The 18,988-nt window shown below is 41.5% G+C and overlaps 1 protein-coding gene across 9 annotated transcripts in view; it reads left to right on the plus strand.

The window, feature by feature from the left end:
• The window catches only part of LOC133383685 (spectrin beta chain, non-erythrocytic 1-like), an 84,748-nt gene that overhangs the window by 46,225 nt on the left and 19,535 nt on the right, over positions 1–18,988 (plus strand). For all 9 annotated transcript variants that reach the window (XM_061624830.1, XM_061624832.1, XM_061624833.1 and 6 more), the window contains 8 exons: positions 137–393; positions 5,434–5,557; positions 6,243–6,470; positions 7,892–8,047; positions 8,746–8,963; positions 14,189–14,366; positions 14,675–14,821; positions 16,268–16,654. In XM_061624830.1, coding sequence (XP_061480814.1) covers positions 137–393; positions 5,434–5,557; positions 6,243–6,470; positions 7,892–8,047; positions 8,746–8,963; positions 14,189–14,366; positions 14,675–14,821; positions 16,268–16,654 — 1,695 coding nt within the window. The remainder of the gene's footprint in view (positions 1–136; positions 394–5,433; positions 5,558–6,242; positions 6,471–7,891; positions 8,048–8,745; positions 8,964–14,188; positions 14,367–14,674; positions 14,822–16,267; positions 16,655–18,988) is intronic.

The following is an 18,988-nucleotide window of genomic DNA, read 5'->3' on the forward strand; positions in this document are numbered from 1 at the left end:
AAGTTATTTGCTAGCTTTTCAGGCAAAGGCCTTCTCTTGCAGAGATATTTTGATCAAAAAGAATAGTGCTGAGGCACTGTCTGTCACACTTAGGCTATGGGACTGTCTTGCTTATGCTACTCTTTTCTGTTTACAGGCTCTGCGGCTGGTTGGGGAGCTGGAAGAGGCTGAGTGCTGGCTAGGAACTGTGATAGGCTTGCTGTCTGAACCAGCAGCAACAAAGAACCTTGATGACCTCCATGGTGACCTGGAGAAAATTGGCACCCTGGAGAATCAGGTTGGGGCATGGAGTGTTAAACTTCGAGCCCTGCAGAAGGAAATGCAGATGGAGTCCTCCTCGGAACACACAGCAGCTGCAATGATTCAGAGAAAGATGGAAAGCGTAAAGAAAAAGTGAGTTCTGAAGACTGAAAGGATGTTTTCAATATAGAGGTGGCATAGGAAAGACACAAAGAGGCTTGGCTTCTGAGGCATTGGAGAAAGAGTTCATAAATAATCTCGAGTTAGGAGTGAACAGTGAGGGGGCCAAGTTTGCTGATACTAAATTGTTAAGGGTTATTAAAGCAAAAAGGAATTGCAAAGAGTTCCAAAAGGATTTCTCCAAACTAAGTGAATGAACGGTAAAATGTCAAATGCAATTCAATGTAAACAAGTGTAAAGTTACGCATACTGGAGCACAAAATCTTAATTTCACATATATGCTCATGGGTGGTGGTGACCTCGGGGTCATAGTGGATAGCTTGATTAAGATGTCAACCCAGTGTGCAGCAGCTGGGTTGACAAATTCCATGCTAGGGATCATTAGGAAAGATACTGAAAATAAAACTGCCGATATTATAATACTGTTATATAAATCTATGGTGTGGTTGCATTTGTTTTTTTTTTCAATAATTTTTATTCAGATTTTCATAAAACATACAAGACAAAATCATAAAACATTCAAAGACAAAAAACAAAATCAAAAATAGTTAAACAAAAAGAAAAAAAGAAAAAAAAAAACAAAAATAAAAAATAAAGAGTAAAATATTGACTTCCCATTTGTCAAAGATCAAATCAGTTATAAGTCTATAATATATAACAATCCTGTCTCTTAAGTCATATTATAAAATCACTTTCCTCCAGTAGTTATCTTACTTAATCATCAAATCTCATAAACATTACTTTATTCTTTCCACAAAAAGTCAAAGAGAGGTTTCAATTCTTTAAGAAATATATCTATCAATTTTTTTTCCAGATAAGCATATCGATTAATCCATCTCATTACTAATTATGATAATCTTATTGTCATAACCATAGTCAAAATAAACATTTCAATTAATCCATCACATCAGAATCTGTTAAGTTCAGTAATTTCAGTAGCCATTGTTCTATTATCCCTATTAGTTCCATTTTCCATCTTCCATCTTCAGTAGTCTTGTTAAGTCCAGTAATTTCAGTATCCAATCTTCCATTATCAGTATTCCATAATAATCTTGCTGTCAAAGCCATAGTCATATAGTAAGAGTCTGATGGGAATTACCTCTATCCCAAATATTTTCTTGCCATCCATTCTGAATAGGTTGCTGAAATACTGCTGTAAAATCATATCTCTGTTCTTTTTTTCAAAATACACTGGGTCATCTCTTGAAAGTTTTTCCATTGTCACATGGCTGCAGTTAATTCCATAGATTTTCTCTATATTGGGCTCCATCACATCATTCCAGTCCAGAAGATTATCCATGCCATTGATAACTTTATCTCTAGAATCTTCATTAATTTCTTCAGAGATAACATTGAGTTCCAAACAATAGATTTTATTTCTAAAGTCCATAGACTCCAAGTCTTGTTCCTGTTCCACGTTTGTTCCAATCTCCGGGATCTCCTCTCTCACAGGGACCCCTGTTCCAGTCTCCAGGGTCTCCTCTCTCACAGGGACCCCTGTTCCAGTCTCCAGGGTCTCCTCTCTCACAAGAACCCCTATGTCTTTAATCTCCTGTGTCTCCAAACAATAAATTTTGTTTCTAAAGTCCATAGACTCCAAATCTTTTTCCTGTTCCACGTTTGTTCCAATCTCCGGGGTCTCCTCTCTCACAGGGACCCCTTCCAGGGTCACCTCTCTCACAGGGACCCCTATATCTTTAATCTCCTGCTTCATTTTACTCAATTCAATTTTCAGCTCCTTACAACCCTGTCGCAGGTTTTGTTTCGTTATCTCAATCTCATCCATTATTTTCTGAAACATAGTTATTTCCAGCTTCTCAGCCACTTTCTTAATTGCCATTTTAAAAGAAAAATATAGGAAAACCACTTCTTATTTCAGCAACAATTGGGTTAATACTCCAAACTTGGTGACATCACAGTATAAACAGAGCAGACAGCCTTATCTCTCCATGTTTAAGTAAACAAAATGCAGTTCCCAGGATCGAAACAATTAATGGCGGTCGTTAGAAAACAGATTCGTCAAAATAAAATAGACCAAAAAGAGAGTAGTCTCAGGCAATATAATATTCTTCAAAATAAAAATCTGGAATAGAAATCCCTCTTCAGTGTATATCTTTAGAATGCAAATCCAGGACAGCTTTTTGCAACAAAAACAGAGATAAGCTATTAATTAGTGAGTAGCAGAGAGAAGTTATGGCTCCCCAGTGAGATGTCAAAAACCGATCAATCTGGCAAATCTCTTTTAAACAGCAACAATTTAAGTCAAGTAAAAGAAAAATATAGAAAGAAGGGTGCTTGCCTGTTAGTGCGTTCTCTCTTAGAAGATAAGATGAACGTTCGCTTTTCCAGATAGAGCTTGTTGTTAAAAATCCGTCCCACCTTCGTCGGCTGGACCTCGTCCCATAAATTAATGAGATCTGGTCGTCCCAACAAAAATAGGCTTTGAGGTTAATCTCTTCGTTTCTCCCTACCCGGGAGAAGTTTAATCAGTCAAAAAAAAGAAAAAATCTGACTGATATATCTGAATAAGCTTCTTTTGAGGCAGGAGCCCGTCTCAAAAGCAGGCACAGGCTAAGTCACCCTTCCCGGAAGTCCGGTGTGGTTGCATTTGGAATACTGTGTACAGTTCTGGTTGTCTCACCTCAAAAAGGATATTGTAGAGGTGGAAAAAGTTCAGAAAAGGGCAACCAAAATTATCATTAGGGGCTTTTTGGTTTAGAGGAAAGGCGAGTAAGAAGTGACATGATAGAAGTGTATAAAATTAACTATGGCATGGAGAAAGTGGGTAGAGAAAAGCTTTCTCACAATAATAGAACTCATGGACATCCAATAAAGCTGAATTTTGGAAGATTCGTAACAGTCAAAAGAAAGCACTTCTTCACACAGTTAAAGTATGGCACTCACTTCCACAGGAGGCAGTGATGGCCACCAACTTGGATGGCTTTAAAAGAGGATTAGACAAATTCATGGAGGATAAGGCTATCAGTGGCTACTAGTCATGATGGCTAGGCTCTGCCTCCATAGTTGGAGGCAGTATGCTTCTGAATACCAGTTCCTGGAAATTGCAGGAGAGGAGAGTGTTCTTTTGCTCATGTCCTGTTTGTGGGCTTCCCACAGACATCTGTGCAAAAGTAACAAGTGGGGTACCACAGGGCTCAGTTGTGGGCCCAGTGCTCTTCAACATTTTTATTAACGACTTGGGTAAGGAGCTACAGAGCATGCTTATCAAATTTGCAGACAATACAAAATTGGGGGGCACAGCCAATACCATGGAAGACAGAAACAAAAACCTTGATAGGCTGGAGCATTGGGCTGAAAACAACAGAACGAAATTAACAGGGATAAATGCAAAGTTCTACACTTAGGAAAAAGAAACCAAATGCACAGTTATAAGATAGGGGATACTTGGCTCAGCAATACGACATGTGAGAAGGATCTTGGAATTGTCGTTGATCACAAGCTGAATATGAGCCAACAGTGCGATGTGGCTGCAAAAAAGGCAAATGCTATATTAGGCTGCATTAACAGAAGAATAGTTTCCAAATCGCATGAAGTATTAGTTCCCCTCTGTTTAGCACTGGTTAGGCCTCATCTTGAGTACTGCGTCCAGTTCTGGTCTCCACACTTCAAGAAAGATGCAGACAAACTGGAACAGGTTCAGAGGAGGGCAACAAGGATGATCAGGGGACTGGAAACAAAGCCCTATGAGGAGAGACGGAAAGAACTGGCCATGTTCAGTCTGGAGAAGAGAAGACTGAGGGGAGATATGATAGCACTCTTCAAGTACATGAAAGATTGTCACACAGAGGAGGGCCGGGATCTCTTCTCGATCGTCCCAGAGTGCAGGACACAGAATAATGGGCTCAAGTTGCAGGAAGCCAGATTTCGGCTGAACATCAGGAAAAACCTCCTACCTGTTAGAGCCATATGACAGTGGAACCAATTACCTAGAGAGCTAGTGGGCTCTCCAACACTGGAGGCATTCAAGAGGCAGCTGGACAGCCATCTGTCAGGAATGCTTTGATTTGGATTCCTGCATTAAGCAGGGGGTTGAACTTGATGACTTTATAGCCCCCTTCCAACTCTACTATTCTATGATTCTATGATCTGATTGACCATTGTGTGAACAGGATGCTGGACTAGATAGGCCACTGGCCTCATCCAGCAGGCTCTTCTTATGTTCTTATGAGACCAGATTTCTTCAGAGAAGCATGGTTTAGAAAGAATACATGCCGGCAACCAAGGAAGAGGAGAGAACAGAACTAGGGCAATTTTAATAAGGTTTCCCTTGTCACAGGAATGTAGGAAGCTGTCTTGTACTGAGTCATACCAGTGGTCCATTTAGCTCAGTATTATGTACGCAACTGGCAACTGTTCTCCAGGATTTCAGACTGGGTTCTCTCCCAGCTCTGTCTGGAGATGCTTGGGATTAAACCTGGGACCTTCTGCATGCAAAGCAGATGCTCTACCACTGAGCTACACCTCTTGTCACTCTAGACTAGGGGTGGGGAAACCTTTTGGCCGGTAGGCCAGATCTTTATCTCCCCCTACCCCTGTGCACCAACTTTGATGGATGGTTGGGGCCAACTATCTGTCATTCGTCTGACACTATAATGGCATCAGGTGGCTGATAGGTGGGCAGTCCTGCCTGACAAAGTTAATCCATGGGGGTGGAGTTTGGAGATGTTTTCCTGCTGTTTTGTCTGTGTACACCAATTCCCAGCAGGAGAACTGGTACATACAGCCAGCTCAGAATTGAAACCTTCCCCCCACCCATCAGTTGATGTCACCCATTGGATTAACATCAGCTGATAGTGGGCGTGTTTTGGGGAAAGTGGCCTCATAGGCCAAATTGCACTCCTTGTCAGGTCAAAATTGACCCACAGTCTGGAGGTTCCCAACCTCTGAACTAGACTTATCTCCCATCTCCAGCTGCATTTTCTGAAGTTGAAGTTATGTAAGTTTACTTTTGTGGGATATACTTCTAGGTAGATGTCATGTTTTTCTTGCCAGGTTGGCCTGTGTGCAGGAGGCCCTCCAACGCCGAGCATCAGACTTGAAAGATTCTGTGATTTTAACTGAGTTCTTGCAGAATGTGCGGCTAGAAGAGATGCTAAGTCAGAGGAACCAAATACAGGTGAGAAGGAGAAATGGGTGGGCCAGAGGTCCATTGGCAAGAACTTGGTTTTGAGACATATAGTAGAAATTATCCGCCTGTCCCATGTAAGCATACCCTGAAATTAAGATCAGTGTTGGATGCTTTTGCGCGAGTGGTATTTGGGGACTTTTGGTGAGCAAGCATGGCAGGTGGAGCACTTTCTGTGGTGGTGCCATGACTCAAGAATGCTCTTCCAATTGAAATCTATCAGGCTTCCTTTTAGTGTCTCAGAAATTGAAGATGTTTATATTTTGATGGGCTTTTAATTTATAAACCTAGTTTTATTGATGCCAGTTTTAATGTGTAAAACCACCTTTACCCTTGTTGGTGATAGCTTCTTGTTTAGTTTAAAATGTTGGTTATGTTATATGTTCTTTGTTATTGCTTTTAGATTGGGTGCTGTAATCTTATTTTTATGATTAGATTGTATGGTTTTATTTTTGATTTTGATGTATTCTGCTGTGGGTACATTTAGCAGAAGAGTGAGATTTAAATACATTATATAATGGTTGTTATTGTTATTGGGTGGCTTTCAGGAAATCACTGTCTTTCAGTGTCAAATTCCTCCCCTGTAAAGTGGGAATTATGGTAATTTTCTCAGAATTAATAGGGAGGCCTGTCTAGATTTGTACTCACTATTATTTGTGTATTTGTTTTGCTTTAGGTAGTGCCTAACCAGCTAGGCTCCCAAGAGCCTTTGCACCTCCTCATAACCCAGAGTTCTCAACAGCTGAGCAGTGAGGACATGAGCAGGTCACTGGAGGAACTGCAAGAAGCAGTGGAGATGCTGAACAACATGGTGAAGGAACGGGAGCAGGCCATGGAGGCAGTGGCCAAGATGGAGACCCTGAAGTGCTTTGTACAAGCCTTGACAAGCGGAGAAGAAACTAGGGTAAGAGAGGTGTTACATGCGCAAAAAGCACTCTTTCCTAGACATTATAGATAGATAGCTTGGACCAACGCTCCCTTGGCGTTGGGAATGGCATTTGGACAAGAAGTTGGAAAATCTTTCTTGTTCCTGTTTCATAGAGAAGCAATGACCACCTATTAAATGGTGTATCTGTGCCAGCAGTACTCTGGTGCAGCTCTTGTGTAGTTTTTAAAATAACGCTGACCTTCATATGGGCTGAGATCTTGAAAGGTCTTTAGTGGATTATGTTTATACAAGGTCAGAAACAACCACCCCTTCAAGTTATTTGTTGGTGTAGAATGCTGAAAAAGGGTACATGAGGATTTTATTTATTTATTTATGACTTTTCTGTCCTGCCCAATAAAGGTCCTCTGATTGGATTATAAGTAAAAAAAATTGGAAGTAAAAATAAGATAAACATGAAATCTAAAGCAGAGTAAAACCAGCGATACAGAATAACCTCAGCGCAAATAATCTAAACACCATTAAAACATTTTAAGATTGAAAATAAAAAGGTGAAAAGACCACCAGTCTTGTATATGTATTTATTTATTTTGCAATGTTTTTAAAGGGGGGGATTCTTTTTATAGTAAAGGAAAAGGGTTGACCAGTGAACAATTAATGAGGAACACAGTGGGGCAAAGTTAGTAGATTGCTTAATATGCTACTGAGGCTATATCTGTACTCAGTGCTCCATCTCTCATTCTTTTTATGTTAGTTTGCTTCTCCTTGCACTAGTACATTTCTTTATGGCTCTCTGCACACTCGTATTCTATGCAGGCAAGGAGCAGCAGCACAGGAATTCCTCATGGGTAAGCACCCCAGTGCGTTGTGTCAAGCAAGAGGCTGGGGGATTTACTCATAAGTAGATATATTTGTCCCATAAGTGCCCCAATGTGGCATTTCAAACAGCAAAGTTTGCAGGGAAACAATACTTGTTGCAGTTTCTATACCCTCATTAAAAGGAACATTGAACCTCTTTAATGAGGTATTGATGTCCTGTAAAATCCAAAAATTGAGCTCTAATAAAGGGTAGCACCCGGGATGAACTACAGACTGCACCAACTGTTCCCAATATATCCTGGTACCTATCCCCAGAAAACAAGAGCAGAGACAAGTTAAGACAAAACATAGGAGAGAGAAGAGTACAATGAAACCGTTTGGGGTATTTTAAAGTACAAACCCATGCAAAAATCAGCTTGGTCAGTGCAGACAATACCATTAGATGAGAAATGGAGGGCTAGAGCCCAGAAGTCCAGCCTCGGTCTGTAGCTCAACAAAGGCTCATGTGTCTGGATGTTTATAGCTTCAGAACTTTGGAGTGAAGTAGATGGCATTATGTAAAGTGGTCTTTAGCATAGAACACCGCTCCTAAGTGTCACCTTCCTTCTTTCAATTCTCAGCTGGCCTGGGTCACCTCACAGATGGAGACTATAAGGGACAGAGCAGAAACGCTGGCTCAGGACATCATCCAGGCAGAGAGAAGCTTTGCCGCGGTGAAGAGTGAGGTAGATCTGCTGGAGCTGCAGGGCCTGGTGAAAAGGCAGAAAGAGATAGAGGTGAGATCAAAAGATTCATTGCGGTCTTTGGCTCTGACTCTTGTGTGATGAGGTGAGGGCTGCTCCTTGTTTTGCTTTGGTTCTCTTTGATTTGATCTGTTCAGCTTTGGTTGCAGTGTAGGTAAACTTTTTCCAGCTTGATGCATGGGCAGTCTTTTTATGCCAGTTTGCTCTTGGGCTAAACTTAAAATATGTCATTGTTCAGGTGTGGAATGTCCTGAGCTTTTAACATCAGATTCGCCCAGGTTTACAAATTCAAACTCACTCAAAACTGTCACACAGTATCCTCAGAGAAAAGGATTTCTCTAGTCAACCTTTTTCTGACACTTATGGATTCCTTAAAATGGGAGTTCCTAATTGTTTGCAGGTAGCAGATCAGGGAGTTACTGGGTTCCTAGTAGCAAAGGCAGGCAAGTATTGAACATGATCCAAGTGCTGAATGGTTTGAAATGCTTCTCATGTGTGCATAGATACAAGACAGGCAGCAACTTAAAAAGCTTGCAACAAGCACTGCTCATGGCAGTGTTGGAGAAGTGCTAAAGAGGGCATCACCATTGTAAGTGGGGATTGTTAAACAGGGTCAAGTTTGTTCATTTGTTTTTTGGATTGTGCAAGCATTTACTATTGGGAAGGGGCCAGGAGTGTGCCACTGGAAAGCCTTTTCTCTAGTCTGAATCCTGCTGTGTTGTATTTCATAGAGCGATATGTCTGCCCTGGAAGGGGACATGGAAGAGCTGGAGAGAGCCTTCAGTCAGCTGCAGGAGTGTTATTTGGAACAAATATCTAAAGAGTCCAGAAGGATCAGTGAAATATTGGAGGCTTGGAAGGATCTACAAAAGTTGGTGTTGGGAAATGCAGTCCGTGAACAGCAAGCTGCTCATTTGCGGCAATTTTTTCGAGCTTATTTGGCCATTATGTAAGTCAATGGCCCCTGGTGGTCTCTTCTTATTCCTAGAAATTTTGGTTGCAAGATCCCCTGAAATAAGAAATTTTATCTTAAACGGCAAGATATTGCACCAGAGAGAGCACTCTGCAGCTCTTAAAAGATTCATATAGTTCATACCATACACTAACGTTACAGTGAGCCTAAGGTTGCAATCCTAACTATGTCTATCCAGAAATTCTATTAACTTCAATGGGGCTTACTCCCAGGTAAGTGCAGTTAGGATTGCAGCCTTACTACATATATTTTTGTCATTTTTTGCAAAGAAAAGTGTCTTATCCTACAGATATTAACCAGGAGAACAATACAAGGGCAAGATTTGGCATTTCTGAGTTGACTGAGGACTAGAATATGGAACATGGAATATACAGACATTGCTGGACAATACAGATTATGAACGTCCTGAATGCAGGACTGCCATCATCGCGAGGGAGTTAAGACGTTTTAATATTGACATAGCAGCACTCCAAGAAACTCGAAGAGCAGGAGAGGGACAATTGAAGGAAGAAAAAGGTTACATCTTCTTCTGGAAAGGACTGCCTGAACAAGAACGACAAATACATGGAGTAGGCTTTGCTATTAAACATGATCTTGTGAAGCTCTTGTCAGAAGTTCCTACTGGCATTAATGAACGACTCTCAATTCTCCAATTAAAACTCGCCAAAAATCAGCAGGCAACTATTCTAAGTGCTTATGCACCAACATTACATGCTGATGAAGACATCAAGGAAAATGTTTATACCCAGCTGGAGACCATCTTATCAGAGATACCTAAGGAGGGTAAAATTATCCTCCTGGGCGATTTCAATGTAAGAGTTGGGCGTGATTTTGATTTATGGCCAGAAACCATTGGGAAAGAAGGAGTTGGCAATCGCAACCTGAATGGCATTCTACTTCTGACTAAATGTGCAGAGCATAATCTTGTTATTGCAACACACTCTTTTGCCAGAAAGATAAATTTAAAACATCTTGGAAGCACTCTCGGTCGAAGCACTGGCATCTCCTGGATTACGTAATTGTCCATGCCAGAGATCGTGATGTACTCCTCACTAGGGCCATGACGAGTGCTGATGAGTGCTGGACAGATCACCAATTAATTCGATCCACTATGGCCATTAATGTTGTTCCTCAGCGTAGGCTCCAAGGAAGAAAACCAAGGTGTAAAATGAACATCCACGCCCTTCAAGATCCTATTAAGCGAGCTTGCTTTCAAACAACTCTCAAGAAACATCTACCTACGGAACTCCCTGAAAACATAGAGGAACACTGGATTAAACTGAAGACTTCCATTATTGCAGCATGTGAACAAACTATTGGATACCAAACTAAGAAACATCTGGACTGGTTTGATGAGAATGATAGTGAGATTGAGCATATCATTGACAAGAAAAGGAAAGCCTTCCAGATATGGCAAAAAGACATTATCTGTGCTGCTAAGAAAAACATCTATGCCAGTGCAAAGGCTGAGGTCCAAAGAAGAACTAGAGAACTTAACAACGCCTGATGGATAAAGAAAGCTCAAGAAATCCAGCATTTTGCAGATGCTCACGATGCACGGGGCTTTTTTAATACCACAAAGGCCATCTACGGACCAACAAATTATGGTACAAATCCCTTGTTCTCTTTTTTTTTTTTCAATAATTTTTATTCAGATTTTCATAAAACATACAAGACAAAATCATAAAACATTCAAAGACAAAAAACAAAATCAAAAATAGTTAAACAAAAAGAAAAAAAGAAAAAAAAAAACAAAAATAAAAAATAAAGAGTAAAATATTGACTTCCCATTTGTCAAAGATCAAATCAGTTATAAGTCTATAATATATAACAATCCTGTCTCTTAAGTCATATTATAAAATCACTTTCCTCCAGTAGTTATCTTACTTAATCATCAAATCTCATAAACATTACTTTATTCTTTCCACAAAAAGTCAAAGAGAGGTTTCAATTCTTTAAGAAATATATCTATCAATTTTTTTTTCCAGATAAGCATATCGATTAATCCATCTCATTACTAATTATGATAATCTTATTGTCATAACCATAGTCAAAATAAACATTTCAATTAATCCATCACATCAGAATCTGTTAGGTTCAATAATTTCAGTAGCCATTGTTCTATTATCTCTATTAGTTCCATTTTCCATCTTCCATCTTCAGTAGTCTTGTTAAGTCCAGTAATTTCAATATCCAATCTTCCATTATCAGTATTCCATAATAATCTTGCTGTCAAAGCCATAGTCATATAGTAAGAGTCTGATGGGGATTACCTCTATCCCAAATATTTTCTTGCCATCCATTCTGAATAGGTTGCTGAAATACTGCTGTAAAATCATATCTCTGTTCTTTTTTTCAAAATACACTGGGTCATCTCTTAAAAGTTTTTCCATTGTCACATGGCTGCAGTTAATTCCATAGATTTTCTCTATATTGGGCTCCATCACATCATTCCAGTCCAGAAGATTATCCATGCCATTGATAACTTTATCTCTAGAATCTTCATTCATTTCTTCAGAGATAACATTGAGTTCCAAACAATAGATTTTATTTCTAAAGTCCATAGACTCCAAATCTTGTTCCTGTTCCACGTTGGTTCCAATCTCCGGGATCTCCTCTCTCACAGGGACCCCTATTCCAGTCTCCAGGGTCACCTCTCTCACAGGGACCCCTGTTCCAATCTCCGGGGTCTCCTCTCTCACAGGGACCCCTTCCAGGGTCACCTCTCTCACAGGGACCCTTATATCTTTAATCTCCTGCTTCATTTTACTCAATTCAATTTTCATTATCTCAATCTCATCCATTATTTTCTGAAACATAGTTATTTCCAGATTTTCAGCCACTTTCTTAATTGCCATTTTAAAAGAAAAATATAGGAAAACCACTTCTTATTTCAGCAACAATTGGGTTAATACTCCAAACTTGGTGACATCACAGTATAAACAGAGCAGACAGCCTTATCTCTCCAATAGTTAAGTAAACAAAATGCAGTTCCCAGGATCGAAACAATTAATGGCAATCGTCAAGAAACAGATTCGTCAAAATAAAATAGACCAAAAAGAGAGTAGTCTCAAAACAGTATAATATTTTTCAAAATAAAAATCTGGAATAGAAATCCCTCTTCTGTGTATATCTTTAGAATGCAAATCCAGGACAGCTTTTTGCAACAAAAACAGAGATAAGCTATTAATTAGTGCGTAGCAGAGAGAAGTTATGGCTCCCCAGTGAGATGTCAAAAACTGATCAATCTGGCAAATCTCTTTTAAACAGCAACAATTTAAGTCAAGTAAAAGAAAAATATAGAAAGAAGGGTGCTTGCCTGTTAGTGCGTTCTCTCTTAGAAGATAAGGTGAACGTTCGCTTTATCAGATAGAGCTTGCTGTTAAAAATCCGTCCCACCTTCGTCGGCTGGACCTCGTCCCATAAATTAATGAGATCTGGTCGTCCCAACAAAAATAGGCTTTGAGGTTAATCTCTTCGTTTCTCCCTACCCGGGAGAAGTTTAATCAGTCAAAAAAAAAAGAAAAAACTGACTGATATATCTGAATAAGCTTCTTTTGAGGCAGGAGCCCGTCTCAAAAGCAGGCACAGGCTAAGTCACCCTTCCCGGAAGTCCACAAATCCCTTGTTCTCAAAGCTAATCTGAAAAAATGTAACATGAGCATCGAGAACTGGGAAGCCTTGGCCCATGAGCGTCCCAATTGGAGGTCAGCCATTATCAAAGGTGCTATGGCTTTGAAGAAGCACGAGTACAAGGCAAAAGGGACAAACGAGCTAAGTGGAAGGAACATCAAGCAAATCCTCATCGTGACCATCTTCCATCTGGAAATCTATGTCTTCACTGTGGGAGGCTGTGTGGATCCAGAATTGGCCTCCACAATCACTTATGGACACACTGTTAAAGACCTTACCTTGGAAGACAATCTTACTCGGCCACGAGAGATCGCCAGTGAATGAATGCATGAGAATCTGGAATAGCCCCATAGAGAAACTTATCATAGAAAACCTTTTCATCTTCCTCCTAGCTAGTCTAAAACTTCTTGGGTGCTTCCAGACAAATTTATATTGTAGGTTTGGTGCTGCTTATGCACACAAGTTTATCACAGTGTCCACAAACATCATCAGCATTAAAAAGCCAGGTTGTATTTTTTTCTTGTTTAATCAGCATTTACCCTTTCCATGAAAAATCTGAAATGTTAGCCAAGCCAGTTGCCAACAACCTGTTGCAAATCTGAATGACCCATATGCAATATTAAGCCCCCCATCTGGAGGTACCCTTTGTTTCCAATCACATGTCTGAGAATTATCCATCTTACCTACACTGAAGGCAGTCCAGCTAGCTTGGGTCTCAGGGCCACTTCACTAAGGATAGAATTCCACCACCACCCAAAAAAAGTATTTTTGGTAGGAAATTGAATAGTGGTGGCGCATGTGGTAGGGTGCAGCTGCCGTCCTGACACCAGCATTGCTGCTGCTTATCTAGATAGGGCTGGAGTAGGGCAGGGTGGCGGTGAGGTCAGGACCATGCCAATGCAACTGCACAAATCCTCTGGTGCTCCCACTGATGCACCGGCGTGGCCCTGACCTTGCTACCACCCCAGCCCAGCCCTGTCCAGGTAAGCAACAGCAATGTCAGTGTTGGCGACTAACAAATGAAATAAATAATAATGAATGTAGCACACCACAGCTGATAATCATGCATTTATTTTGATGCAAGCATACCTGCTTGGAAGTTGTGATTTGGCTGCAGATTTCCTGAGTGTTGACTCCTCTTCATTCATACATTTGTCAGGCTCATGAGATGTACACTAACTCTTACATGGAAGAGCTTATTTGGTAGATTTTTTTGCCACAATGGAATCAGACCTTAATGGATAACAAATAGGAAATAGACTGTGTTTTTACTAGAAGACACCTTTTCGGTGTTGCTTACAAAGGCCTGAGGGAAATGGTAGCTATTTTAATTGTGTGCCACTGTTTAAAGATAGTGCCATTTAGAGGCTGAGATAACTTAATGCCCAATAGGCTTTCGGTGGGATTCTTAAAGATTTGTCTATCAATTGATAACCCTGCAGACTGTATGAATCGTCTCTAGCTTTGTCATAAGAGTAGAGGATAAACTTCGCTACAGTTTTAAGAGGTGTTTAAGACATACTTCCTCTGGTCATGTTCATAGCTACTCCTCTTCCTTGACTCTCTAGCTCCTGGACAGAGGATACCCGGGCACAGATTTTCTCTGAGAGTCTGAGTGCCTGTGGTCTGTCAGAAGCTCAGTGGGAAGAGCTGGAGAATAATATGGAGACTAAGTTCAAGGAATTTGAAGATCTGGCAGCAGCAGGATGGAAGCTGGTGGCTGAGGAGCACTTCTTGAGTGAGACGGTAAGTGTGGAAGGTTGTGATACACAAATGTCCTACTGGCCTGCAGTATTCTTTGGGAAACGACCTCTACCCCCACAATCTCACATGTTTTTTCTTTTGCTACTGCTGCTTTAGGAAGGGAGGAGGTGGAGAGCCTCACCAGGTGGATGGGAGGTAGCAGGGCCCAGGGCAGTCACCCTGATTCATGTGATGCCCTCAGGAACAGCCCTGATTGAGAGCCATATCTAGAGGAGAAAAGAGAGAATTTCACAGAAATTCGTCATATGGCATTCCTTTTATTTTGTTTGCATTTTTGTGCTGCCTTTTAGATAAAGGAGCGAATGGAAGAGCTGCAAAGTATGCTGGGATGGGTGATGGTGCGCTGGAGAGCGCAGAGTTCCCAGGCAGATTCTGGGAACAAGAATGATGGCAAGAAGACTCAAGATGGCATCCTGAACATGCTCGAGAACTGCCAGGTTAGCATGCAGCTACTGAGTAGCTATATTAGAGCTCGGAATGGAAAAGCAGCACCATTTGCTTGACCTACACTGCTTCCACACTGGGCATTTTCTCCAGAACAGCCATGCTTTGTTCAGCCACGTTTTACGGAGAATCTGCACAAAGTCATGAACTAAACACCCCCCCTTGCATGTTTTCCCTTGTTCAGCTTCCCCCTGCTCCTTGAGCTCAGAAAACCTGTGATTTTTAAACTCAATGGAATAGCTACACAAATTCCCCAAGTGTATATTTTCTATGTCATTGCTATTCAGCCTGCTAATGACCTGAATAGTGTAGATTGCTTTAGCCATTTCCTTATCTATGAACTATATCTAGGAATCAGCTCTGTCACTTTAACCCTTCCCTTTTCAAATAGCATGACCTTTATGTCATTTTTTTCTTTCCCTTCTCAAATTGTAGTGGGGAGGGGGGCAATTGTGACCAGGTCTGCAGTGAACAGGGAATAAATATTTGCTAACCTGAGCTCCTTCAGGAGGAAGGGCAGGATATAAATTCAATAAATAAATAAATATTTAACCAATCTCCCTCTTCCAGCATTCAGGGCTAGAGAAAGGAGAACTGCCCACTTGTCTACAGACTGCTAGATACCTGGAAACAGAGTTGCTGTTTCACGATTACCTTGAAGCAGAGCAGCAACAATTAGGCACTGCTAAATGTATTCAGCTCATGAGTTGTACAATAACAAATAATATCTAGGTGACATACACAGTAAAATATGCCATACAACAATTCAATAAAATCATAAATCAATAAAACCAAACCAGTGATTTAATTTTTAAAAAATAAATCATAGAACTGTGATTTATTGAAATCAGTCAACTTTAAACCATGATATATGAAGTTGGCTTGTTTCTATAAGCCATAGTTAAATTTAACCACAATTTAGAGTTCAGACACTAAACTGCAGCTGACTGAAAACAGAAACAAATGCTTCCAATCTTCTCCTTTGGCTACACCAGAGGAGGAGAGGGAACAGCAGGGATGGGGGACTGCACAAGGCTGGGACTCATGCATGTAAGCCAAACCATAGTCTTGCATTACTTGTGAGCCAGGGCTACTGTGCTTGGCTGAGTGGCTGCTAACATTGCTACCTTTTTGTAGTGGTCCTGCTCCTATGTCTATAAAAGCATCGTGGCACAAAGAATTTAAGCTGGTGAAGTTTTTCCTTATAGATACAGGATCAGAGCCAGTACAAAAAGGTGGTAAACTTAGATCATACATTTCACAGAGAGGCTACTGTTAACACATACTGCCGTGTGGTCATAGCAAATTTTAAGTTGTGTGAATCTTTAGGTGGGGGAGATCTCAGTGTGGGAGGAATAAGAGGAAATCCTAGAATAAAGGAAACAGCAAGGAAGTTATCACGGCAGTTTTATTCTTTATTGTATTATCTTACTCCACAGATTAAAGTAGCTCATGAAGCAGGAGTGAGTAAAGCAAGCGATATCCTAAATTCCAGTGTTTCCGAAGGGCCTCCACTCACCCTAGGCTCCCTCCAAAATGGTTCAGCAACACAGCAAGAGAGTGAATCAGTCTCCACTGCAGTCTTGTCTACCCTGGATGTTCTTCCAGTGCACAAAGAAAGTGTGGAAGAATCCTTGGACATCCCCAAGGAGAGTCTGATCCTAGAACCTTCAGAGACCCCAGTGCTGCTGGTGCCACAGCCAGGCCCTGGCAGCCTGGGTGGCACTGTGAACTTGATCTTGAGCATTGGGAAGAAAGTGAGGAGGGAGGGCACAGGCAGCCAGGTTGAAGGAGCACCATCGATGGGACAGGAGACCTTGCACAAGGTAAGGGACAGCTATATTCTGAGCATGGCATTGGTAGAGCTGCTTGCTGTCTCCAGTATAATAAGTAAGTCTGCTCCAGGGGTAATGAGAGGCAAGGTTTTCTGATGCAAGGAACTTGCAAGGGTTCAGGCAGGCAAGAAGTGGGATGTCAGTGGGGGAGTGCCAAGCTTACCGGCTAAGCCTTACAAGCAGAGAACTTCAAACTTCCCAGTAAGCAATAGGATGCTCATGGACACTCTGGATCAAGGAGACCAGCAGCCCTGTTGTTTTTTGCTTCTTATTTAAGCTGCTGCCATATGTGCTTCTAGCATTTCCCCTTTATGTGTCAGGTGCTGACTTTCCTCACACTCACCTGTTTCATCCTGGCTGTTGTAGGTCATCCTTGCTATTCCTTCATAATTTTTTTTGTCTCTTTCTTTCCTAAAATCCAGCTCTCTGAAACTAAATCCTCAGCCTGTAATGCTTTCTGGAAACGTTGCCAGGGGCTTTTAGGAAATACTTTGGGTAGTTTAAAGAGAAAGAAAAGGCTATCCCACCAGCATGCAGAAGAGGTAAAATTGTTTGGAGCGGGGAGTGCAATGGACAGTGAAGCATGCCAGATAAGAGTGGCTGCATGGTGCAAGGAACTCTTTACTAACCCATCATATAACCTCCCTCCAAAGGCAGCTCCTAAATCAGGAGTGAGGAACCCTCTAGATCAGCCTTTCCCAACTAGTGGGCCACCAGATGTTGTTGGACCACCAGATGTTGTTGGACCACAATTCCCATCTTTCCTGACCATTGGCAATGCTGGCTGAGGCTGATGGGAGTTGTTGTACAACAACATCTGGTGGCCCACTAGTTGGGAAAGGCTGCTCTAGATGTTATTTGGCTAATTTCCCTGACTGTTGACCATGCTGGCTGGCTGGGACTCAGCAACCTCTGCTGAGCAACAACTTCTCAGCAACAACTTCTGGAGGGTTGCAGGTTCTTATCTCCTGTCCTAAATCCACTGCCCAATCATCCCCAAAAATATAGGGGTCTGACAGATGCTGCTTCTCTCCTTTCCAAGGCTGGAGTGGAGGAGAATGTAAATAAGTTGGATATGCATTGCAGCTTGCACCTGGACTCCTTAGGAGGTGTCCCCGTAGAGAGAAATCCCTTCCTTATGCCTTTAAATACTTTGTGACTTCTCCAGGTTAAACCACAAGGTTGCCATGTGCAGCACCAAATACAGATTCTGTGGCTTTAATAGTTGACTAGATGAGAGAATTTCAGCCAGTGCAATTTGTCCTGTCAGAGTATTTCCATCCTGGGAAAAGCTGCATCTGCACAAAGTCCATCTTCATTAGAGGCACAGGACCATCCAAACTGATGAACCTGGGTTTGAATGCACTGCCAGTGCAGTGGAATGCGGAGCTGTCCCCTTCAACACTAGAATTCAGATTCTACCATAAAGGAGCTACTGGATTTGCCAAAGAAAATGTGTGGTCAGCAGAAAGTGCACTGCCTTTTCATCAGGGCTGAAGACAGGGCAAACTAGTTTGCTGTGAGGGAAGTGGCCTGCAATATATTCTTTCTTTCAAGCACTCACTTTGGGTTGTCCCATTAGCAAGAACTTTGTCTGGTGGTAATTTGGGGATGAGCTGAATTGAGAGTTGAGAGAGAAGAGGAATACACCTATTTGCTAGCAAGCAAGTCTTCATAATCACTTCCATTTTAACAATTGTGATTAAAAGCGCATGGAGAGAAGATAATTAAGGACTGAAGCAGATGGGTGGAGGGAAGGGAATTCAGGGTTCCATGAGCTCTTCAGGTGTGCTTGAGGCATGCTCGTCATCATAAGCTTCTGGAGAGGTGCCTGAGCATAGAAGGTATAGTAACTGCAACATAATGTGTATTGGAGAGGAGGGCTTCAAGAGCATAAAGTGAATTCATCCAAAAGGTCAGATATAACATCAGCTCTGATGATGTAATGATTGCTTAATTAAACTTCTAGGCATTTCTTGCAAGTATTGTAGGAAGGGGATCTGTATTATACTGAAAGCTGATTTCAAATGTGCAGACTAGTCTCTCGTTCATCAGGGAGATCACGTGAACATGAAGCCTTACATGGAGTCAGACCACTAGTCCCTCTATCTCAGCATTGTCTACTCTGACTGGCAGTGGTGCTTCAAGATTTCAGACCAGAGTTTTCCCAGCCCTTTCTGGAAATCCCACAAATTGAACCCAGGATCTTCTGCATGCAAAGCATGTAGTCTACAAATCAGCTAAGTCCCCCCATAAGGTTTAAGCCTAGCCTTCTTCTTGACCTGACAACTGTGTAGAGGAAGGGGGTGGGGTGGGGTTAACATG

Source organism: Rhineura floridana, chromosome 4 (genome assembly GCF_030035675.1).
Source record: "Rhineura floridana isolate rRhiFlo1 chromosome 4, rRhiFlo1.hap2, whole genome shotgun sequence".
Lineage (NCBI taxonomy): Eukaryota > Metazoa > Chordata > Lepidosauria > Squamata > Rhineuridae > Rhineura > Rhineura floridana.